The 24754-nt window shown below is 44.5% G+C and overlaps 1 protein-coding gene across 2 annotated transcripts in view; it reads left to right on the top strand.

The window, feature by feature from the left end:
* KIF1B (kinesin family member 1B) overlaps nt 1-22853 on the top strand; it is a 147536-nt gene extending 124683 nt beyond the window's left edge. For both annotated transcript variants that reach the window (XM_082833169.1, XM_082833171.1), the window contains 12 exons: nt 2043-2148; nt 8665-8779; nt 9539-9672; nt 11123-11184; nt 12590-12735; nt 12922-13161; nt 14289-14360; nt 15374-15495; nt 16949-17098; nt 17453-17645; nt 17853-17971; nt 18533-22853. In XM_082833169.1, coding sequence (XP_082689295.1) covers nt 2043-2148; nt 8665-8779; nt 9539-9672; nt 11123-11184; nt 12590-12735; nt 12922-13161; nt 14289-14360; nt 15374-15495; nt 16949-17098; nt 17453-17645; nt 17853-17971; nt 18533-18575 — 1502 coding nt within the window. In that variant the 3' untranslated portion in view covers nt 18576-22853. The remainder of the gene's footprint in view (nt 1-2042; nt 2149-8664; nt 8780-9538; nt 9673-11122; nt 11185-12589; nt 12736-12921; nt 13162-14288; nt 14361-15373; nt 15496-16948; nt 17099-17452; nt 17646-17852; nt 17972-18532) is intronic.
* Nucleotides 22854-24754: the final 1901 nt, after the last annotated feature.

The following is a 24754-nucleotide window of genomic DNA, read 5'->3' as shown; positions in this document are numbered from 1 at the left end:
TTATGTTTTTAAATGTAGAAAATAAAGCACTTAGGACTACAAAGGGAACTACTAATATTGAAATACAATTGTTAAACTACTAAACAAATTTGTAACATAAGCTCTTCAATGATGTGGTCAATAAGCAGCAGGTCTAATTTCTATCATTTCAAAGTGGTGATGAATGTCAAGATACTTCACATTAGTGTGATATGAAAACATCTGTGATTTCTGCTGGGGACAGAGGTATGGGTACTGCTGATTCTCCTGTGGTTTGTGCCCTCCCCTCATAATTGCAGGGAAAGGCAAATTTCAGTTAGAGGTTCCTGAAAATAAAGTTGTAATTTTTTTTTCCCGTCCAGTTCAGACCTCCTGAATTCTAACCATAAACACCTTGCGTATCTGTGGACCAGATTAAGAAGGCCTGGAAGGAAGATTATACTCTGTCCTATCTGGGGCAGTGGTTTTCAAGCTTTTCAAGATTAATTATTAAATAAAACAAGAGAGATGCTTTCTGACCAGAAAGGGTGGGGTGCAGAGGCAGCAGTTAACTAAGGCTTCTCTATAACCCTATGGCTTATTATTTTTATAACAAACATGAAATGTGGCAGGTGCTTTTCTGAATGCTCTAAAAATATTAGTTTATTTAATATAACAAACATATAATATGATCATAACAATCTTATAAGGGAAGAATTGTTATTCCCACTTCACAGGTGAGGAAAGTGAGGCTCAGAGGTTGAGCATATGCCCCGGCCGCACAGATAGTTAGTGTTGGAGCTGACATTTGAACCCAGGCAGTCCTGCTCCAGAGACTGTGTTCTTAACCTCTATGCAGTGCTGCATCCCCTACTGTTATTTGAAAACAGCATTGTAAGATTTTGCAAAAGAAAGTGGTGTAATGAAGGCAGTGGCTTAAGAAGTTTGTAGAAGGTGAGTGTGGGATGGCTTGGAAAGGGGGAGACGTGAGAGCAGTAGGGAGACCAGTTAAGTGGCTGTTGCCATGTCTGAGATCAGAAGGGGATGACCTTCGTGAGCAGGGCAGTGATGTTGGAAATTAAAGCTGAGACAGATATGAGAAGCTCTTTGAACAAAGAGTAAGTTTTCACCGTTGGCTAAATGTGGGATGTAAAGGGGAGATAGAATATGGAGAAGAATGGAAGGCCAAGAATTACAGAATTAGACTGTAGGATTATAACTGACCAAACAACGCTTCCGGCACCTGAAATTACACAGAGATTTGACAGTCTCTTTTTGGCCCAATGAATTACCGCTTTGTTTCTATTTATTTATGAAAATCAGTTGATTTTTTAAAAAATAATTAATTTATTTATTTTTGGCTGTGTTGGGTCTTGGTTGCTGTGCGCAGGCTTTCTCTAGTTGTGGCAAGCGGGGGATACTCTTCATTACGGTGCACGGGCTTCTCACTGCAGTGGCTTCTCTTGTTGCACAGCACAGACTCTAGGCGTGCGGGCTTCAGTAGTTCTGGCTCCCGGGCTCTAGAGTGCAGGCTCAGTAGTTGTGGCGCAAGGGCTTAGTTGCTCTGCGGCATGTGGGATCTTCCTGGACCAGGGCTCGAACCCGTGTCCCCTGCATTGGCAGGCAGATTTTTTTAAAAAAAATAAATTTATTTGTTTATTTATTTATTTTTGGCTGCATTGGGTCTTCGTTGCTGCACGTGGGCTTTCTCTAGTTGCGTTGAGCGGCAGTTACTCTTCGTTGCAGTGCACGGGCTTCTCACTGCGGTGGCTTCTCTTTTTGCGGAGCACGGGCTCTAGGTGCACGGGCTTCAGTAGTTGCAGCACGCGGGCTCAGTAGTTGTGGCTCACGGGCTCTAGAGTTCAGGCTCAGTAGTTGTGGCTCGCGGGTTCTAGAGCGCAGGCTCAGTAGTTGTGGCGCACGGGCTTAGTTGCTTCACGGCACATGGGATCTTCCTGGACCAGGGCTCGAACCCGTGTCCCCTGTATTGGCAGGCGGATTCTTAACCACTGCGCCAGCAGGGAAGTCCTACCACTTTGTTTTTAAACATACCCATGTTCTGGTTTCTTTCTTCTTTCTCTCAGGCCGGATTCGGAATAAAGCTGAGGTGGACGAAGCCACAGTTGATGCCATCCTCTCCTTAAATATCATCTCTGCCAAGTACCTGAAGTCTTCCCACAACTCTAGCAGGTGGGGCACCGGGGGAATGTGGTGAGTCAGCCCTGGGGGGGTTGATTGATTCACTGTAGATTCCTTGTTCATTAATGACTCTCCCCTTCTCACTTCAAAGTTCCCTGTTTCCTCCCCTGTCTGCCCTGCTCTTCAAAAATAAAAACATAAATCATTGGAGATACTTGTATGTGATGATACCCCCAGAGAATGGAAATGTTCTATCCCCTGGGGAGTTTGAGTAGATGTAATACAGTGACAGAGAAAAAGCAGAAAAAGAAAACTCAGCATGCCACCCAAGGGTTTAAAAGTACAAATTAATTACGGCTAAGACTAAATGTTTTCCTATGAAGTGATTGCTGTGGAGAAAGGCCTCTCGGCCTGGGGTGTCATGGGAGCATGCCCTCCAAGGTATAGTGAACCCTCTTGTGTTCATCTTTGCTGCTGCCAGTATCGGCTCAAGGAGTCTCAGTATCTGCTTTTCATTTTCCTTTATGCATAAAGGCAATAAATTATTATAAACTCTTCTGACTAAGATTGGCTGCTATAAATAATGAATTTTATTTTAAATTTTAAATTAGTTTCCCTTAGAATTCCATTTTATAATCAAGTGATGACAGTGCATGAAGTGCCTAGCCGTTCTACATTCCCGTGGCAGACTGGAAGTAAATCTGCTGGGGCGCTTTTACCTCCCTGGGAAAGGAGTCCCGTCATCGTGCACAGAGACTCCCTTTCTCTACGTGGTGACGGCTAGGAAACAGGAGTGGCTGTGTGTTCTAATGTGGGCTCAGAACTCAGCCTTCGAATTACAGGAATTCTCTGTGGTCTGCCTGTTCCTAAAAAAGTTGCTCACATGTGTTGGCAAGAGGGAGAGGAAAAATGAGACAATAAGCAGAAGCAGAAATGAAAAGTTCGGGCCAGGATTAATTTCTTTACATTGTTTCTTTGTGTTACTGTTTTGCATGGGAGTGAGGAAAAGGAAACAAATGTCTGTTTGCTTTTTGCCAGTCAGAGGAGCTGGCAGAAGCTGTGGACACAAAGGGAAGGTGGGTGAGAGGGTGTGTACCTATGTGGAGGGGGTGTGGCAGAGGTAAAGTAGGGTGCTTTGACCCCCGCCTTGGCCTATTCCTGGGCAAAATCTTGAACAATACCATTTCTCTGAAGTCAGCATTAACCCCACATAGCGTTCCCTCTTCTGCCAGACATTTACAGCAAGTATTCAGCTGGCATTCACCACATTTTCCTTGCAACTATGAGAAATATATCTTAAACTTCCCTATGGTACTTAGCAAAACAGGGAAAAATGGTGTTTGGTTGAAGTGCTGGTTATGTTAAACTTGCCTACATTAGAGTAACCTTCAAAAGTCCTTTGATTCCTGTCCGGCAGCGTGTCACATGCTGTAGAAGATAAATTTGGCTTTGTTAGAAGCAGTTTATCTTTCCCAGTAGAAACTTAGAGTTAATCAAAAAAGTTGCTGGGACTTCCCTGGTGGCGCAGCAGTTAAGAATCTACCTGCCAACGCAAGGGACACAGGTTTGAGCCCTGGTCCAGGAAGATCCCACATGCCGCAGAGCAACGAAACCTGTGTGCCACAACTACTGCACCCACGTGCTGCAACTACTGGAGCCCGCGTGCCTACAGCCCACGTGCCACAACTACTGAGCCCGTGTGCTGTAACTGCTGAAGCCTACGTGCCTAGAGCCCGTGCTCCACAACAAGAGAAGCCACCACAGTGAGAAGCCCATGCACTGCAATGAAGGGTAGCCGCTGCTCGCCGCACCTAGAGAAAGCCCGCATGCAGCAACAAAGACCCAACACAGCCGAAAAGGTTAAAAAAAAAAAGTTAAAAAAAAAAATTGCTAAAGTCAAGAGTAATAAAAAGAGGAATTTCCCTCGTGGCGCAGTGGTTAAGAATCCACCTGCCAATGCAGGGGACACGGGTTCAAGCCCTGGTCCAGGAAGATCCCACATGCCGCGGAGCAACTAAGCCCATGTGCCACAACTACTGAGCCTGCGCAACTACTGAAGCCCATGCGCCTAGAGCCCGTGCTCCGCAACAAGAGAAGCCACCACAATGAGAAGTCCGTGCACTGCAAGGAAGAGTAGCCCCTGCTTGCCGCAACTAGAGAAAGCCCACGCACAGCAGGGAAGACCTAACACAGCCAAAATATAAATAAATAAAAATTTTAAAAAGAAGATACAGACTTTAAACACTTGTTTTAACTTAAAGTATATAAATGTACATTAATTTGTCAAGCTCTTGCTATAGGGCCAAGGCCTTTTCTTTAATTGTAGGCTCATTTATTAGACTTCTGACTGTCTTTCTTGCAAAGCCACACCCATAATTCATCACCTATTTTTTCAATTTGGTGGAACTAGAAACCTATGCATAAAATCTAAGTGCAAAATCCTTTAAACTTTTTATCATATATCATCAAAATTTTACTTCCCTCTTTCTTTTACATTGATCTCACCCAAACTTAACAGCTGTTTTTTAAACAATTCACCATTATCAAGTCTTTTTTAAATGTTCAATTTATTTTTCACACTAAGTTTCCACACTTAGTTTTGTTTCACACTAAGCAAAAATTCTTTTTGCCCTCATGTTTCAGTGATTTATCTAATATTTAATTGAATTAGATAATTATAATAACAAATACAACCACATAAACAGGTTTGTAGTACTGACACTTGAGAAGCATGAAACTCAGCTCTTTGGAGCAAATTTTCTGGGCGATGAGCTACCTCTTTATTTTAGAATAATGTTCAATGAGAAATGGACGTCAGTCTATACATTGTAGGGATGTGGAGAGCATACGTTCATTTGGTAAGTGGCTAAATGGAGTTTGGTTAAGAGAGCTTTTGTTCTTTTTGCCTAAGGTTTAATGTTTAAAGTTGAACTTACAGAACTCCAGTTGGGTGTATTACATACGTAATTAGAGGGCTCTTGTGATATATTGATAGTGGAGCGCAGCTGACAAGGGCCATTACTCCTTTTCTTCCCAGCCCTGCGTTTCTGTTACCTACTGACTTGGTTTTCCCTTAACTCCACAGCAACTTCCTACCATTTCCAATAGTAAGTCACCTCCTAAAGGGATGTTAATAGAGGTGGTCTCCACTCTCCCTTCTGTGCCCAGCATTTCCTTAACTGAACGTCTCAGGAGAGGGACCCATGTCATTGTAAGCCCTTTATCAAATTGTGTCCCATGGAATTCTCTGTTAATTGTTTGTCCACTTGAATTCACTTTTGCTTATCAGCAAACTTGTGTTTTTATATATATTTTTTTCTCTCTCTCCTCTCTCTCTCTCTCTTTTTCCCTTTTTTTTCTTTTGCTGCACTAACAAAAGCTTTTTCTGTGTTTTTACAGGCTCTTTCTTGATAAGGATATTCCTAGGTATTTTCTGTTTGCTTTTTTTTTGCACATAAAGATTCTAGTTTATCAGAATGCTTTATGTCTTATGTAGCTTTGACTGCTATTTTAATTTAATAGTTTTCCGCCATGTAAACTTGCGCCCACCTAGGATAGAGCAAGACCTTATTCTGCACCCTTGTGCCCTGGGTTTTTCTGATGCATGTATAGTTTCACATGTAGGCTCTTAAGTAATTTGTAGAGTTCTTAATTATTTTCTCATTCCATTTAGTAAACTTGCCCATTTTATTCTATGCCCCTTCAAATTTTTCTCTTCCACATTACAGAGTAGAATGTTACTCCCCTCATTTCATAAAGAATCTCAGGCTTGCATAATTGTTCACTTTTTTCTTCGTTTTGTCCTGTGTAGTAGTAGAGACCAATTTAGTTATTTGAGTAGCTGAGTCTGTGAGAAATATTTTTTTTATTTTTAAACATTTCTCTTTCTCCTGTCAGGACTGCTTGTCTCATCTATTTATTTTCTGCTTTTGGAAAAGAAAAAGTTCCTGGTTCAGTAGTAAAGGAAATTTTCCCCCATCTCTCTCTTCGTCTCATTTAGGGAAGAAAACTGAAGGAAGTGATACATGATAATTTAGCCTAAGTGTTTTTTTAAAGATGCACATACACCGCACACAACACATACACACACACACATACAGACACACACATACATATACACACACACTGCTGTTGTCCGGAACATCTTGAGAAATCCATTTGGGATTATTTCCTGACCACCTTAGCGCCATACAGGACAGCATGTCTCAGGACTCAGCCCTGTTTCTAACTCCAAATTCTCTTGCTAGCTTGATTTCATTGACATTTCTCTTCAGTCTTGGTTGTATTTCTTACGACCACCTCTCAAGAGTTGCCACCCTTGGTGAGTATTTCAAAAGAATGTGCTGCAGTAACTCCCAGGCACCAAACAACACAACAAAAAAAAACCCACCTTTTTCCCTCCATCCCAGTACAGGGAGATTTTAGCGCTGTCAGAATTTTTCTGTGTTAGCCAAGTTTCTGCCAGTGAAGTTTCCTCTTTAGGTTAAGTGAAAACCAGAAAACAGAAATGTGAAGAGGCTTTCTCACACAAATTCAAAACATCTGCCTCAGTGGAAAGGGAATCTTGAACCCTGATTACTGGCAGCAGGAGATGCTTAGGTTCTGGCGTGGAGCTCGATGAGTGGCGGGTTCCAGGCGGCAGTGAAGTGCTTGTTGCTGTCACGTGTCTCCAGGGCCCTCACCCTGAGGAGGGGCCTCACTTCACTCCGCACGGGGTGTCCAGACCTGCAGTGCGACAGGCAGGCCCCATTCTAGGCACCTCGGCAGACCCTGGGACACAATAGAAGAGCAGTCTCAGGGACAGGGCCCTCAAGTGGCTTCTGCCGAAGTAATGGGATTTCACCACCCAATATTAGAATTTGTCTTAAACCAAATTACAATTTAGATGTGATCGAAACAGAGCTTTGTGGATGCATAAAGGGTTCTCTGCTGAGCCCAGTGAGCCCAGGAGCTGGGGAAGGGCTTCTGTCATCCTTTGTTGTGGTTGCTGTTTGGGTCTCTTGGTTGCTTTGTCCATCTTTGTCCTGTTAGTTGTCTCTGTATTCCTTTGGTGTATTTGTAGAGAATTTACTTGACCCATACACACTGCCTCAAAAGCTAGATGTCTGAGAGAGTGTCACGTACAGCCGAAGGCCCTTGGACAACACGGGTTTGAACTGCGCGGGTCCGCTCGCGTGGGGATTGTTTTCAGCAGTAAGTACCACAATACTACGTGATCTGCAGTCGGCTGAATCGGTGGAGGCAAAACCTCGGGTACCGAGGCCAACTGTAAGTTATACACAGATTTTTAACTGCATGGAGGGTCAGCCCCCTAACTTACCCTGTTGTTCAAGGGTCAACTGTACTTCAGGAAGACTTAGATCTAGAAGTAGCTACAAGATGAAATAATCAGGCTTCAGACACTGGCACTCAGAGGATGAGGTGTGGTTACGGAGTTCATTTAAGTATTGTTTTCTCTGTTTATTTCTGGAGAAAGAAGCATGGAGATGTGTTTAAAGAGAAGGTATGCCAGCTATTTGTCATGGGACACCTAGAAAAGACAGCTGCAGTGAGGTTACCATTTGGGAAGGAGTGAGGAGGAACGTACTGGGCAGGGGAGAAGGTGTGCAGAACTCTAGATGAATTGGGTGGGGTGTATTACACGTGCAGAGAGCTAGTGGTGATGGGAAGCTCACTCTGAAGGGGTGGACGAAGTGTCTTCCCCAACAGTCCTAACGGGGGTCTGAGGGAGGGACACGGGGGGTCGAGTTGGGAGTTGATCTGTGACACTGCTGTTGAACTCAGGACAGTGCTTCAGGTGAGACTTGCTGAACTGGAAGGTTTAATGCCAAGTAGGGTCTATGGTGTTTTACTAGTAAGAGGGAAGAGAGATATTAAAGCAACTTTAAAAATCAGTTTATGGGTGTTTATTAAATAATCAAGCTTCTAGTTATTTGAATGTAAGATTCTTATGTGAATTTTTTGGAAAACTGATAAGTAGTAGTTGGCTAGCTCTGGTGTAAAAAATCATTCTCTTTTGCTGAAATGTCAGCTAAGAATAACCTCTTATTCTTCTATTTAAAACAAGTCTCTCTATACTGTTTCTTTCATGAACCCTCCCAGATGTGTTTGTGACATTTCTGAGGCTCAGCAGAGTGAGATCGAGATACAAAGACTGCAGCTTCCAAATGACTGAATCTTTGCTTCCGTCCCTCATCACTGACTGACAGAGGAGCTTACTTAGTCTTTCTTTCCTGTTTTAGTTTCTGTTGATACTCATTTCTCCTTTTCATCTTAATCCCTTCAATTGATCTCAATTGATTTTTATGTTTATAGGCAGAGGAGAAGCAGGCTTGTCAAAAAACAAAAAGCATAGCTTAAGTGTTCCTTGACGATGGGTGGGGGGCAAGAGCATGGGCGCCTGCCTTTCCCTCCTCGAAGGCACAGGTTCTGCTCTGTCGTTAGACTTTGGTAAGTTGGAAATGCTGGTCGGTGTGGGATTCTGCAGCATTACTGACAATGGCAGTGGCTGGACTAAGGTGACTTCAGCTTCTTCTGGATGACTCCCTCTTGCCTTTTTGACTTTAGGACCTTCTATCGTTTCGAGGCCGTGTGGGATAGCTCCCTCCATAACTCCCTCCTTCTGAACCGAGTGACACCCTATGGGGAAAAGATCTACATGACCTTGTCGGCCTACCTGGAGGTGAGAAGACCCACAACTTGAGTTGCCGTGAACAGCCGGCCCTGAACAGTGGGAAAGTTACAACAGGAAATGGGGAGGAAAGATTTGACTGATTTTGTCTTCCTTTCCCCCTGCACATCGTGAAGTTATTTTATTATACTTTGCTAACTGTTTTGGTTATATTAACTTCTGTTCCTGGTCTCTAGTTAATCAGAAAGTCACATAACTTTTATTACAGCTTTAGCAGCCCAATTCCCATTCTTCAAAGAATGTATGATTTTAAGAATACCACCTCTTGTCTTCGTAGTTGTGGGCAGAGCCTAGTAGTGGTTAACAGCACAGACCCTGGAACTAGCCTATCTGAGTTCAAGTCCCTGTGCTGCCACTTACTGCCTTCATGTCCTTGGACAAGTGACTTCATCTCTCTGTGCCTCAATTTCCTTGTCTTTTAAACAAGGGTAATAATAATAGCATTTATCTCAGAAAGTTGTTGAGAGGTCACAGAAAAGGATTTAGAACAAACAGTGCTTGGCATATAACAAGTAATAAATATTAGCCGTTATTACAGAAAAAAAACTTTGAAAAACATAAATGCATCTGCAAGCAACACCACCTGACCTTGCACATATTATCTTCTGATTTGCTGTTGAAATCATCAGTAGAGCTGAAATCCTCCACCCCCCACATCTGGGAGCAGCTTTCCCAATACAGTAGTGCCCAGACTGTGGTCACAGATGCTCTGTCTGTGTTTAATCGGAGCCCACTCCTGTTTGCTTTCAGCTGGATCATTGTATCCAGCCAGCTGTCATCACCAAGGATGTGTGCATGGTCTTCTATTCCCGGGATGCCAAGATCTCGCCGCCACGCTCACTGCGCAGCCTCTTTGGCAGCGGCTATTCAAAGTCACCAGACTCGTAAGTTTTTGAGACAAGTTTAGCTTCTAGTTGGTGTACCCTGTACAGAATCAGCAGTCTTCTAGCTGCTGTTTTCAGGGTTAGTTCACAACCTATAAACCAGAGTGCAGTGACTTGAATGTTGGCATTTAATAAAATATTGATAAACAGATGAGTTAATGAGGGAAGGAAGGAATGTTCCATTGTGAACACTTCTCAGAAAATTTTGTAGGGACTAAATGTTCTTTTTAAATGTCATTATTATTATTTCTAACAGCTTACCATACCATTGGGATTTTATCCTTTTTAAGATTTATTCATGTTTAAGATATATGAATGTACATGAAGAATAACACAGTGACTACCTGTGCATCACTACCCGGCTTAAAAATTAAGTATCACTAAAACAGTAGAAGAGTAAGTCCCCTTCTTAACCACACCCCCCAGAAACTGATGTTTATCATTTCATTCTAGTCAGACCTTTCCCCCCTCATCTTTTCTTTCTTGTGGTAAGAAAAGGCAAAATTTTAATCTTCACATTTCTATTATAAACCTTCTAGTTTATCATTCAGTTTATTTTTTATATGTGACTCCTAATTTCTTTTTTTTTTTTACATCTTTATTGGAGTATAATAGCTTTACAATGGTGTGTTAGTGTCTGCTTTACAACATAATGAATCAGTTATACATATACATATGTTCCCATATCTCTTCCCTCTTGCGCCTCCCTCCCTCCCAATCCCACCCCTCCAGGTGATCACAAAGCACTGAGCTGATCTCCCTGTGCTATGCGGCTGCTTCCCACTAGCTATCTACCTTACGTTTGGTAGTGTATATATGTCCATGCCTCTCTCTCGCTTTGTCACAGCTTACCCTTCCCCCTCCCCATATCCTCAAGTCCATTCTCTAGTAGGTCTGTGTCTTTATTCCTGTCTTACCCCTAGGTTCTTCATGACATTTTTTTTTCTTAAATTCCATATATATGTGTTAGCGTACGGTATTTGTCTCTCTCTTTCTGACTTACTTCACTCTGTATGACAGACTCTAGGTCTATCCACCTCATTACAAATAGCTCAATTTCGTTTCTTTTTATGGCTGAGTAATATTCCATTGTATATATGTGCCACATCTTCTTTATCCATTCATCCGATGATGGACACTTAGGTTGTTTCCATCTCTGGGCTATTGTAAATAGAGCGGCAATGAACATTTTGGTACATGACTCTTTTTGAATTGTGGTTTTCTCAGGGTATATGTCCAGTAGTGGGATTGCTGAGTCTATCATTCAGTTTTATTCTTAAGCTCAGAACAGGAAAAGAACAGTGACTGATAAGAAATGTCTGTAATTATATTTGAGGGTGGATTGCAGACCCAGTGGAGGAGACAGTGTTTTAAGCAGAGAGAATTGAGATTTTCCTGGTTTTGTGCTATATGAAATTAAGCAGTTGTTTATTTGTTTTAATTCAAATAGAAATCGAGTCACTGGAATTTACGAACTCAGTTTATGCAAGATGGCAGACACAGGTAGTCCAGGTAAGCTCTATGGATCAGGAAAGTGATAGTTACCTTTGCATTTGACTGGAGTACATTATATCAAAAATCTACCCCACCCCTGTAGGATAGATATACATTTTTGAGAAGCCAGTTATATTTTACAAGCCACTTTGGTGGTGGTGGTGGTGGGAGTTTCCTTTTTCTGAGTTGCAGCACTGTTTGGTTTATGACATGCAATACAGTATAAAAGCTGTATGGGACAAAATGTTGCTGGGCTGTGGAATACTATAACACATTCAAGCGTGTTAGAGTGAATTTGGCTTGGAAAACTTCAGAACCATTTCCCTCTCAACCTTAACCCCAAAGATAACTTGACAGTATAACTTTACAGGTGCTGTCAACCTAGAATTTGAACTTCCTATGCTCTAGAAAGACAAATTATCAAGTTGAACTTGTTCTGTGTCCTTTTTAATGTCTCCTTGAACTGCTGTTGTTCCTCCAGTTTGGTGGCCTTCAACAGCACTCTATGTTTCCATGTTTGTAAACTGGAACGTGGACACAAGTCAGGGTTTTTAAAAACATTTAGTGTAAATTTGAGTCGATTTAGAGAACATATGTGGAAAAGAGGCCAAGGCCCACAGGTAAGATTGAGATAAAAAAAGACAACTTTGAGTATGAATCCAAGTCCCAATAGCAGCTAATTATAGTGTCCAGATAGTTCCTTCAGAAATTTTTTAATTAACATAAATTCATGTCTCTTGTATGTGAAACCAGCATAATACTTTTTAAAATTATTGGGAAATAATGGAGGCTAAACCAGTCTGTCATCTACCATCTTAACTGAGCTACCAAATGTGAGGTAGCTCACATCTTTCCCACTTTTTTCCCATGAATGTATTTTTATATATTTAGAACAATAGCGTACAGGCTATTTAATCTCTGTATTTTCACTTAACATAATAACTAGCATTGGGGCTTCCCTGGTGGCACGGTGGTTGAGAGCCCACCTGCCGATGCAGGGGACACGGGTTCGTGCCCCGGTCCGGGAGGATCCCACATGCCGCGGAGCGGCTGGGCCCATGAGCCATGGCCGCTGAGCCTGCGCGTCCGGAGCCTGTGCTCCGCAACAGGAGAGGCCACAGCAGTGAGAGGCCCATGTACCGCAAAAAAACCCACAACAACAACAACAAAAAAAAACTAGCATTTTCTCAAGAGGCATTACTAGCTTCATAATTATTAAAGAACATAAAACTCAGTTTTTAAAAGAAGTTTAGAGAGTTGCTTTGGGGCAAAAGGGATAAATTTTTATTAATAATCAAAATCCCATGTATCTTGAGACTAAACTGTCTCAGTGTGCCATATAATGTGAATTATTAAGTCATTTTGAGCTAAAATTGGAATTGGATGTTTTTCTGGAAAAAAGAATTGTTTCCTCTTATCTCAGGCATGCAGAGGAGGAGAAGGAAAATCTTGGATACATCAGTGGCATATGTGCGGGGAGAAGAGAACTTAGCAGGCTGGCGGCCTCGTGGAGACAGCCTCATCCTTGAGCACCAGTGGGACTTGGAGAAGCTGGAGCTCCTGCACGAGGTACGCCGGGGCACGGGGTGCACAGGTGAACTCTCGGGCAAGATTCCCGCAGCATCAGTCTTACACTCGCCTCCTGTCTGTGATCCTGGCTTTGCAGTTTTCAATCATGATGGAGGCATAATATTTTGCTTATTAAGATCTTGATGAGCTTTGTGTTTGCTGAGGCTGTAGTGTTGATCTTCTTAGGTGGAGAAAACCCGCCACTTCCTGCTGCTCCGTGAGAGACTTGGTGACAGCATCCCCACATCCCTGAGTGACTCGTTGTCCCCCAGCCTCAGCAGTGGGACCCTCAGCACCTCCACCAGCATCTCCTCTCAGATCTCAACCACCACCTTTGAAAGTGCCATCACACCCAGTGAGAGCAGTGGCTACGACTCCACAGACATTGAAAGCCTGGTGGATCGAGAGAAAGAGCTGGCTACCAAGGTGTGGCTCCCTGCCTCTGCTGAGCATTTTCCCCCGTGAGGCTCTGTGAGCTGGTGCTTCCGTTTTTTTCACTTGCATTTTCATCTTTCTTTGAGGGCCTCTGTTCAAGGCCTGTGCTCACACTGTGAATATAGAAGTAAATGAGACTTAACTTCTACCCTTAATAAGTTGACAGGCGAGGGGGTGACAAGCTTACAATAGAGGTTTGGTCGAGAATGCTCTGGGAGCCGGAGGAGAGGCCTGCCCAGGAGGGTACTCGTGGACTGACCGTGGAAGGATGCGCAGGAGAGAGCCAGCGGCGTCCTGCATGATCAGTGTGAGGGAATCCGTGCAGGAGAGGGACAGGAGATGGAGTTGGAGAGATAGGGCAGGGCCAGATCACGAAGAGCCTATGTGCTGGACTAAAGCGTCCAGAATATCCCGGGAGTGACTTGGAAATGTTTCAAACAGGTATTTGTTTTAGGAAGATTTCTCTGGCAGCAGTAAAGAGGATGGACTTGTGGTGAAGAGACAGGCTAGAGGCAGAAAGAATTCTTTATTTCAGTAATCCAGATGAGAAACGGTAAAGTTTTTAACTATGGCGGGGGTGGGTGGGATGAAGAGGAATCACGGGAGAGATGTTTGGAAGGTAGAATCCGCATTCCTTGTTGCCTGGATAACAGCAGGAGAGGGCAGAGAGGTTGTTGAGGGTGACCACCAGGCATGTGGGTCTGGGCAACTGGCTGACAATGGAATATAGAAATAAGAGGGATTTTGTGTTCTTTTCAATAATCGAATGGTTGTCTAGTTGATTTGGGAATGTATGTCCATCCAGAAACCTCCATGCCTTTTAGTACCAGGGCAAATGGAGAATGAAAGGGATGCTGTCGCATTCTTAAGCGCTTTAAACTATGGTGTTTACGGTAATTCACTTTTGTAGTCATGAGAATGGCTTTTTATCCACTCATTTTGTCGTCTTTGTTAGGCATGTACCAGGCTTCTCTTGCTATGTACTCAGTTAATTTCTAGAGCTATTTGAGCAGCACCTGAGCTCCACTGTGAGTCGTGGGCATGTTATTTTCCCTTCCTGCTTTAATCCCGGGCTTTGTTTAATCATTGAAACTTACTCTTCCCTCTCTCTTCCCTAGTGCCTGCAACTTCTCACCCACACTTTCAACCGAGAATTCGGCCAGGTGCACGGCAGCATCAGTGGCTGCAAGGTGAGCAGCTCTCACTTCCTGTCCTCAGGCTTTGCTGCTTTTAGGTGGCTTGAGATGGGCAGAACATTACATGTGAGGATGTATGACATATCCGCTCTTTCGTTTATTTAATTTTTCAGTCAGAACACTGACTTCTGAAGATAAAAGTATTCTTCTGTGTCTCTTAGAGTAATTATGAGATGGGAAACATTTGGGCTTTTCCCTGAATCCCTTGGAGAAGAGTATTCTGCAGGGGGTGATATATTATTATATGGCAAGGCACAAGAAGTTCTGAGGTTCTTGGTGGCATGAAATTTTGTTGCCTTCAACAAAGAGTGAGGTGAACACTTTAAAGAATTTCTGCATCATTCACTCTGTTCTGGTCATCTTCACCTTTTTTGCTATTCCCTAGACACTCCAGGCTTTCCACCTTGAGGTTGTGTACAGTGGCTGTGCATTTTCCCAGTATAACCTTCCAGATAGTCCCATGATTCACTTCTTTATTTCATTTTTCTGCTCAGATGTTGCCTCCTTGGAGCGGATTTCCTTAACCACCCTATGTAAGGCCAGCAGCTCTCTGAAACCTTTTAACCTGCTTCTCTGCGTTACTTTTTGCTGTAGCACTGATCCCTGCCTGACACTTCTTAAAGTGTTTGTTGATTGGTTTATTATCTGCCTTCTCCACTTAAAGTGTAAGCTCCAGGAGGGCAGGGCCTCTGCCATATTCTTAGAACAGTGCCTGTTGTTCTTAGTTCTCGGCACATATAGATAGGGTCATTTAGTTAATGCAGGAAGCTGTAGCAATATAAAATATAAACATATTTTATAAATATGAAAAGCTAGCCTTGCCTCTTTTATAAATGTCTTGATTCCTATTCTGACACTTTGGCCGTAAAATACTCGTAAGGATTGTTTTCTTGAATGATCTGAAACAGAAGAGGATTTATGAACAGGTCACTGGCTGTCAAAGATTCTTACTGCAGAGGTGGTTTTGTTCATCTGAATCTCACTTGCTGTGTTCTGTTTTCTTCCAGTTGTCTGATATCTCTCCAGTCGGACGAGATCCCTCTGTGTCCAGTTTTAGCAGTGCTACCCTCACTCCCTCCTCCACCTGCCCCTCTTTGATAGATGCTAGGGGCAACTCTTTGGATCAGAAGTAAGTACCCAGATTTCACTGACAAAAGCTAATGTAAGAACCAAGGGAAATGCCAACCTTCCGCTAGCTCAGTGGTTCTCAACCGAGGGCAGCACCGTCCCCCTAGGCAGCCTTGGGAAACATGTGGGAGCCTTTTCTGGATGTCACAGTGGCTGGGAAGATGCTGCTGACATCTCTTAACGTCATACGTTTTACTAACTTTCTGCATCAAGTCACTGACTCCTCTTCTTCGTCCCCTTTTGCGTGATTTGTTCTTGTATTCACACCCCTGATTGTCTCCCCAGTCAGATCAGACACAGGAAGCCCCATCCTGGGAAAAATATTTTGAAACTACTTTGGAAAAAATATTTTAATGACACAAGAAAGCATATAGGTAAGAAGAATAGAGATGAAGTCCATGAATGATTCCATGAATTCATCATTAGAATCACTGCTGTGCAGTGCGCCATCAGTTTCCTTTGCCCTGTCTCCATTCATTATGCTCACCTGTCACAACCCACCTGGTTATCATCCAGCTGTCTATCTTCCTGTATCAACACTGAGGCAGTGGGCTGGAGAAAATAACACAACCAGGTAATTTAACTGAATTTGGGATGCCATCAACTCTAAGACATTATTTTTATATGCCACTAAAAGAAAAAGCAATGCCAACTAAAATGTGGCATGCCATCAATTACAAGATGCATCCCAATTCGAGAAATGGTAAAGTTTGAGAAAAATGGGCTTTTTGGAATTGGTGAAATGCAATTAATTAGACTAAGCTGCTCTACAAAGATAACAATACAGAGCGTGGGGGATTATCTCTCTCACATCGGTTCAGAGCTGGCCCTGGTTGGTGGAGCAGCTCTGCTCCAGACAGCCGTTCAGGGGCCCAGGTTCTTCCCATGTGTTTGCTCGCTCTGCCAGCCCCTCAGGCAGTGGTCCTCAGACTTCAGTGGCATCAGCATCACCTGGGAGGCTTGTTAAAGCCCAGGTGGCTGAACCCCATTCAGAGTTTCTAATTCTGTATGTCTGAGTTGGAGCCTGAGAATTTGAATTTCCAGCAAGTTTTCAGATGAAGTTGATGCTGCTGATCAGGGACCTCACTTTGAGAACCGCTGCCCTAGGTGGCGCCCTAGGTATGGCCTTGAGACCAAATAGAAACATATAGAGGAATGGAGTTCATATTCAGTACCCTTCTGTTGAGAGGGCGTCAGGGTAGGAAGAGAGACTGAGTGACTTGGTGGTCATCAGTGATGAGTTTCCTTTGTAACTGCTGGAGGATGACACCAGGTGAATTTGGGATTACGTTTCGGACGCCAGCTTTGTCTTCTTAGCCAAGCTCTCTGGAACTGATGTTTGCAAGGTCCCTGGTATTCAGGGAGAGGCATTGTTCCTCCTGGTGAGACGGTTATGTATTGACCTTACTGAAGCACCTGTTACCCCCTTTCTTCCTAACCTCTCTCTTTTCAAGGACCCCAGAAGCCAATTCCCAGGCCTCTAGTCCCTGCCCAGAATTTGAACAGTTTCAGATTGTCCCAACTGTGGAAACGCCCTACTTGGCCCGAGCAGGAAAAAATGAATTTCTCAATCTTGTTCCAGATATTGAAGAAATTAGACCAGGGTGAGTACTATATTGAACAGGGATGCCAGGTATTAAAAGACAAATTAGCAGGAATTTACTTTCAGCTCTTCTGCATGACGTCTGCATTACAATCTAATGCAAATGGAATCAGGGTGAAAGAGTGCTGGTTGGGTTTCCACTCCAGGTGTATCACCACCACCCGGCACAGCATGTGGTGGTGGTGCTTTGTGCTCTTTCGCTGCATTTCTTCAGCAGATAAGATTCTAGACCAAGTAGATCATTTGCCTGTTTCGTTCAGCCTAGGGACTTGGCCTGGGTCTGTTTTGATGGCCCTCGCCTCATGATCACTTTATTTTTGTGAGAAACTAACCTCTCTTGTACGGTCCTTTTCAGCTCAGTGGTCTCTAAGAAAGGATATCTGCATTTCAAGGAGCCACTTTCCAGCAACTGGGCTAAACATTTTGTCGTGGTCCGTCGCCCCTATGTCTTCATCTATAACAGTGACAAAGACCCGGTGGAGCGTGGCATCATTAACTTGTCCACAGCGCAGGTGGAATACAGCGAGGACCAGCAGGCCATGGTGAAGGTCAGTCCTGCCCTCTCTTGCTTTTCATTGCCATGCAGAGCCTTCCCTGTTGAGTTCTGAACTCCGTGGTGTGGTGTGGAATCTCTCTTTTGTATTTGGTGTCTCTGAACCTTCAGTGTGAAGGGCCGTGTGCCCGCTGAACATGGCTGGTGGTCCCCATTGTCCAGTATCCATAGTAACTTTCTCATCTTCCTGTGTCTCTTTCAGACACCGAACACCTTTGCTGTGTGCACAAAGCACCGTGGGGTCCTTTTGCAGGCTCTCAATGACAAAGACATGAACGACTGGTTATATGCCTTTAACCCACTCCTTGCTGGCACAATACGGTAAGAAGTTGTTCCCGTGTTTGCTTCCTCTCCTTGGTTTTTGGTTCCAGGGACGTAAACATAAACAGAAAAGGAAGTCTTGTTGCAAACAAGTTTAAAATAGAGGAAGGACAGGAGTGTAAGTGTGGTTGTAAGGTGGCGATGAGGCCTCAGCTTCTCATAAGGTGGCATCTGGTGTCCCGAATGGCTAAGGAGACTCTGGTCACATTTGTACCCAGTTAATCTCCTGCTTTGACTTTTTATTCTTAAGGGGTCTACAGCTGGGGTCTGTGGGACCGAGTAAAGGGAAGATTGTGAGAACCTTAACGGTCTCCCAATATTCGGCCATATGATCCAGCCTCAGATCCTGTGAGGGGCTTGTGTCCCAGGGTCCCCAGGGTGAGGAGGACCACTGGCCGGCCTCTTTGTTCAGGGGCTTAGAGACCCGGGCCTGCGGTGCAGGATGGGAGGACATGCAAGGAGGGGAGCACAGAGGAGGAATACCTGCGAGGGCAAGAGCCCCAGATCCAGTTTTCCAGTCCTGCCGTCTGTCTGATCCTCTGATCCCTTTTCTGCCCACAGGTCAAAACTCTCCCGCAGATGCCCAAGCCAACCGAAGTACTAGGTGACTGCCGAGCGCCCTCACTCGCCTTCCGAGAGATAAAGAAAGTGTTACCTCTCATTCCTCTTTGTGATTCTTGATGGTTATTCTTGTGTGTGATCCTGTGGCTTAAGTGCTCGTCCCTTCTCGTCCAGCACTTTTTCTGTCGCTCCTGGCCCCCGTCCCCATTGCTCTGTACTCTTTTCTTTTTTCCTGTGCTGAGAATCTTGTTAGAAGCATGTGGCCTAACAAAAGGGGGGGGGGGGGAAACGAACAAAAAAACAAAAACCCAGAGGGGATCCAGTGAATCTCCCAATTATTTTTTGGTGTATTTTGGCTTCCTTTTGTGTGATAGGTCCCCATATGACCACCTCTGATGTCTGTACTTCTGTCTTTGGATATCTCTGTCTGTTGTTCAAGACAACATAATACTTTTTTCTTTTCATTGTGATATAATTTTAATTTTTCTTGGGTGGCTTAGAGACTAAAGGAAGAGACATCTGGTCTTTTTTAGAACCTGAGAGGAAAAAACTTAACCTTTCCCCCTTCTGTCTCTTTTTGCCATGACTAATCCTTACATTTTCCATTCAGGGAAAGGGTTGTAGTGAGCTTAAAAATGGGACAGGTATATTCTCTGAAATTAGGGCTTATTTAGAACATAGTTATGTAATTTTCATTTAGTGGAAGAGACTTTTCAGCAGGTTTGGGACAGTGGCTGCTGTTGACCTTATAAGAAGGAAGGAGCCAAGGCTATCGCTGATGGATTTCAAAGGACCGTGGGACTTGGGCCTGACAGTGGGGGTCAGTGGGATGCTTGTAGTTCCTCACAGCAGGGCTCCTGTGAGCTGTTTGTCTCCACTGGGAGGGAGCCTCTTCTCTGAGAGTCTCAGTTCTGTTCTTGGAGTTAGTAATGACAGTGGTACAGTTTGGAATTAGTGCCATGATGTCATATACAAATATCCCACAAGGAGGGAGTGTTTCACTATCTGGTGATGAACTTGATGGTCTTTGTCATCATTATGATTATGATAATGCCAGGTAGTGACCTTGTGATTGTTGTAGCTCCCTTTGATCAAAGAAATCTAACTCTTAAGTGTAAACTTGGATGTCTCCCTCTGAATCCAGAGGTCATTTTCAGTGATCCTTGTCAAATTGAAAACACTTTCAATGATGCTTGTCTCCCTATGCTCATAGATAAGTGAACATGGCAGGCTTTGCTTTCTGGACCCCAGAATTATAACAGACTTCCTGCCACCACTAAGAGCAAAAGGACACCTGGGGGCAGAGAAGAGGGTCCACCTGAACCCTGGCCGGGCAGAGAAGAGGGTCCACCTGAACCCTGGCCCCAGGCCTGGTCATTTGTCTCCTCCTTGGTTATCTCCGTCGTGCGTGGAAGTACTGCCAGAGGAGGAAGGAGGAGCTCACTGCCGGTAGCCTCCTTCTGTGACAGAACAGGATCGCCTGCTTCCAGAGGCCATTGTGGAAGATGCTCTTTCTCTTTCAGCTGCAGTAAGTGTCACAGGAATGACATGGGAGAGAAGGCCTCCAGTTACTTCAGTTGCTTTGCCAGTTGACGTGGGGCTGTTCTGTACCATCCTTTACTGCCCTCGCTCACACCTCTGACCATCCATCCTTCAGGTGTTCAGGAAGGTATCTGCTTGCTGCCACTTGGTGGAGATCCTCCGCCGGGGGTCCTCCGCCTCGAGGGTGCTGACTCTCAGGTAGCAAAGGGGAAGGGCCCGTGCGCTCAGCAGGATGGGTGCTGGGCAGGCTCGCCAGCACCCAGACCCTTGCCTCTGCCTTCCTGGAGGGGCTCATCTCCTGGCTTCGTTCATCATAATTGCTTTGCAAAGAGGGGAAAAGGGAGTCACGGAGAGCTTAACAAAAGAAAGACTAGAAATCAAAGGCTATGACCTTACCTGAAAAATGATCAAGAAAAATTCTATGGTAGATTTTTTAACTTTCTTCCTCTCCTTAAAACATAGGTCACTAACTCTAATGTTACTTGTTTTCTAAATGGTGCTTCAGACTTTAAAGTAGTTAGAGGTTTCTTGTCTAATGGACACAATGTGCCCTTCCAGTGTCCACTCAAATCCAGGGTCTGCCCGTGCTTAGAGACAGCTTCCTGGGCTGAAATTAAATCTAGTTTCAGGGAAACGAAGATGAGATTTGAAGGTTACTTTTCGAATTAAATCATGGCTGCTGCTGCTGTTACAGAGTCTGATAGGAGGACCCGTGTCTGTGGCAAAAGGAGGCCGGGGGGGAGCCGAGGGAGATAGAATCAAGTGATACAGTAAGATGTTTTTTATTCTAACTTAAACAAAACTGGCTTGGAAAGTCTTTGCTTTGGAATGTCAGACACTAGAAGAGGCCGAGGTGAGAAGGCCTTGTGAGGCAGTGGGGGCCTTGGCTGCGGCTCCCCGGCACACAGCCCCCACTGGTGCCCCTTTCTCTAGGGGTCTGTTTTCAGATTGGAGTTGGAGCAGTTTCAGGATCGATGTTCCCTTTCCAGGCAGGTCCATCCCCACTTTGAAGCTCTGAGAGAGAATTTATGGCAGGAATTATTTATGAGGCTTTCATGGAAGCCGTAGTGTCAGGAAAGTTGAAAGAACTCAAACCTTTAAGGAAACCACCTTTTAAGGGTTGGTTTGTTTGCTTTTTTTTTTTTTTCTTGAAGCACACCTTTAAACGAGCAAATAATAATTAAGCAAGAAAGAACACTTATACAAATTTAGGGGAAATGAGCGCTAGAGTAGCCATCTCCTCCCCTCCCTCCCCCATCCTCCTTTCTCCCGCCAGAGCAAAAGACGGCCTCACAGCTTCCACCAGACCAGTGCTCACAGCCTCCTGTCTCCGCGCCTGCCTGGGGGTCACTGAGCTCTCAGGCCGGGCTCTGCGGGGTCCGCCAGCCCACGCACACAGCCACGAGCGCAGGGAAGGGCTGCTTTTGGCAGCTGGGTGAGCACTTGGATTCCAGTACGTTTTGGTAATGTGAGGGAAGTCGAGGGAAATGATTTTTCCCAACTACGACTACTCAAATTGTGGGTGAGGTTTTTCAGCTCTTGTAAGATGAAGGAATCAATGAAGCCATTGTGGAAGATCTTCTGGTACCTAAAGTAAAATGACTTCTCCTGGCACATATATCAAAGCAAAGACTTTGTTGTCTGCTGCTTGTTGTCTAATTTACAGGGATATTTAATTTTGTAAGGTATTTGTATATTTATACAGCTATAATTAATTGCACATTGAACTGGAAAAGCAAGGATGACCTAGCGTGTAGCACCTGCTGGTACTTGGCATTCCCTCGTCTGGGTTCCACTAGGGTTCTCCTGGACAGTATCAGGGCTTGTTCATTTCTTGTTTGACTTGGGTCCTTCATTTTACCTTTTGGTTCCCTTTTTAAAATGTGATTGTTAACCTGCTCTTTAAAAAGAAAGAGACTAATTTTGCTGCTGCTCTCAGAAGGTTTGCTGAATGTATTTAAATAGGACTCTAACTCGTGTGCACTGCAGCTGTCCACTGTGGCCAGTGATGATTCACCCAAGTGTGTGGCCAGACCATGACTGTGTAGCAGGAGTGTATTGATTTGTGCTTCCTTAGTAAATGGAGATATCAGCTGAGAGATGATCTGCTGCTGTTGTGTTCCAAAAGGCCATTTATGAAACCTGTGTTCAAGCCCCATAAAATCTTAGGAAAGCCTCTAGTCATTGAAAGGAAGAAGTTAGGGTTGATACAAATTTCACATTAAAAATTCAGCCAAAACGGCTTGTGCTCAGACGGAATGTCCGAGTTGAGGTTGGTCTCTTGCCAAACCCTGGCCGTCGTATGTTGTTTTCATGTCTTCAAGTTAATTTTTTTCATGCTGCGTATTCTGGCATCAGTTCACCTGAGGAATCCATCAGCCTTCTTGTGAGTCGTCTTAGACTTTGTGGCTCTGAAGTACTTGTCCGGTGAGACTTCAAGTCCCTTGTCACCATCCTCATGCACAAAACCCATGAAGCATAAGTGGCCTTTTTGAACCAAGACTTTGCAAACTGATCTCTCCCCAGGGAAGGAGTTGAGCACATTTAGCAACAATGTACATTATTAATTTCAGATTCTCATTTTCATGTTTTATTATGTAAATATTATCTGATGTTCGGAGCCTGAGTATACAGAATGTAAATATAGTTCTTGTATTTGTACTAATTCTGGTTCTTTTGCTGTATAGCCTTAGATGTGCAATGCAGACATTATCTAACTGTGTATGGTAACCTTGCATCACGGAACTATTAGTGAACGAGGTAAAAATAATAAAGGTACAACCAGCGCATCAGAAGGCTCTTGATGTGCGTTTATTCCTGCACCCTTTGAAAGGTATTTACACAAATAGTTTTCTTGATTTGCAAAGACATTACTCTTCTGGGACAGATGTCGCCATGCTATGACCTACATGTTCCTTTCCGATAATGCAAAGCAGCAGTTATTCTATAACTAATGTGATGCTGTTTCTTAGAAAGTACTTTCCTCCCAGTTAGGGAAGTGGCTATTTTAGGTGGAAGATTTGCCTTTTTTTTCTCCCAAAGCTTCTGTTTATATACCTACCAATGATTCTGTAGTGTTGTTACAGGGTGGGTGATGGAGGGTTGAAATTTTCACTGTGTCAGTTTAACAAGTTCCTGTTGTGAGCAGAGAATGAGAAGGGACCACTGTCCTGGGTATTTGGGGGAGAAATGGAAGCAGGGAAGGGAAGCGGCATTCGGGCAAAAAGCAGCAGTTCGTCCAGGGCATGTCTGAGGGCCCACCTGTCCCCGGCAAGCGCTGGGTTCTGATGATTCAGCAGCGAACAGAGCAGGCCCTATACCCGGGGCCCTCCCATTCCAATGAGGGAAGACACTCGTTATACAAATTTAAAATGTTACAGAGCAAAGAAAAGCTGAATAAAAGATTAGAAGGGATGGGAAGAAAGCGTCTTTTTAGATTGTGTGGTCAGGGAAGGCCTCTTTTGGGAGATGACATTTGAGTAGACTCCTGAATGAAAGAATGGGTAAGCCATGCAAATCCCTGGGCAAAGAGGTCTCCACGCTGAGTAAGTACCTGAGGCAGCAGTGTCCTCAGAAGATTCCAAAATAGCAAGGAACCAAGGGCGGATTTTGAGAAGATAAGTCCCATGATCTTACTAGTGTTTTAAAAGACCATTCAGATGGCTGGGTGGAGAGCAGCCTTTGTGTGTAGAGATGGGGGACCCGTGGAGGAAAGGGGGCCAAACGGGAAGTTGTTGCCGCAGCGTCCCGGGGGGAGGATGGAGGCTCGGACTAGCAACAGTAGATTCGGGGAGGAAGGGCCAGATTCAGGACACATTTTACTGTTAGAACTCAGAGTCCGCCGAGGGACCGCATGTCGAGAAAGGAGGATGGTAACTCCCGGGACGTTGTGTCTGAGCAAACAGGACGGCCTTGTGGTTCCCTAGGGTGAAGGAGGCTGGAGGTTCTAGAAGAGCTGAGGGGTGGTTCTGAATAGAGGACTAGGTTGTGGCCGTGTTCACCTGCATGTGTGGTCCATGAGGCAGTCGCATTCAGGGGGAGAGGTGGGGGCTGGAGACACATTTGGAAACTGACCCATGAAGGTGACAATAAAGGCAAGAGGTGGGGAGATCCGGGGAGCGAGTAGCTGTGAGAACCAAGGGCTCTGCGGCCTGGAGCAGTAGGAAGAGAGGACGACAGCAGAGGGACCAGGAGAAGTGGCTGTGAGGAGAGCGTGGTATTTGGCAGTGAAGTGAAGGAAGTGTTTGAAGATGGAGGAAGTGATAGCTGTGTCAAGAGCAGCTGACGGGTTAAAATAAGAACTGAGCAGTGACCGCAGGTTTTGGCAACAGGTCTAGGAAGTTTGAGGGAGCCAGTGAATGCCATCACTTTCTCCCGGTTTCAGAGCCAACTAATAAACAAAAGAATAAGGCAGATAGGAGGTCGAAATATCACCTTCGTTACTGTTAAAGCTATGATTAGAGAATGTGGCTTATGTCTGTGGGTAAATGAATTCCGTGATACCGAGCCTCAGAACTAGAGGGCCGGGAGCAGTGCATCGTGAACTTTAATGTGCGTAAGATTCCCCCGTGGGTCATACTGAGTGCACATTCTGGCTGAGGAGGCCTCGGGTGGGGCCTGAGACCCTGCATTTCTCGTAAGCTTCCACGTGAACCAAGAGGTTCCCTGATGGCAGCCGAG

Source organism: Leucopleurus acutus (assembly GCF_964270905.1).
Source record: "Leucopleurus acutus genome assembly, chromosome: 2".
In the NCBI taxonomy this organism is placed as follows: Eukaryota; Metazoa; Chordata; class Mammalia; order Artiodactyla; family Delphinidae; genus Leucopleurus; species Leucopleurus acutus.
Note: the sequence above shows the minus strand (reverse complement) of the source record. Positions and strands in the feature narration are given on the sequence as shown.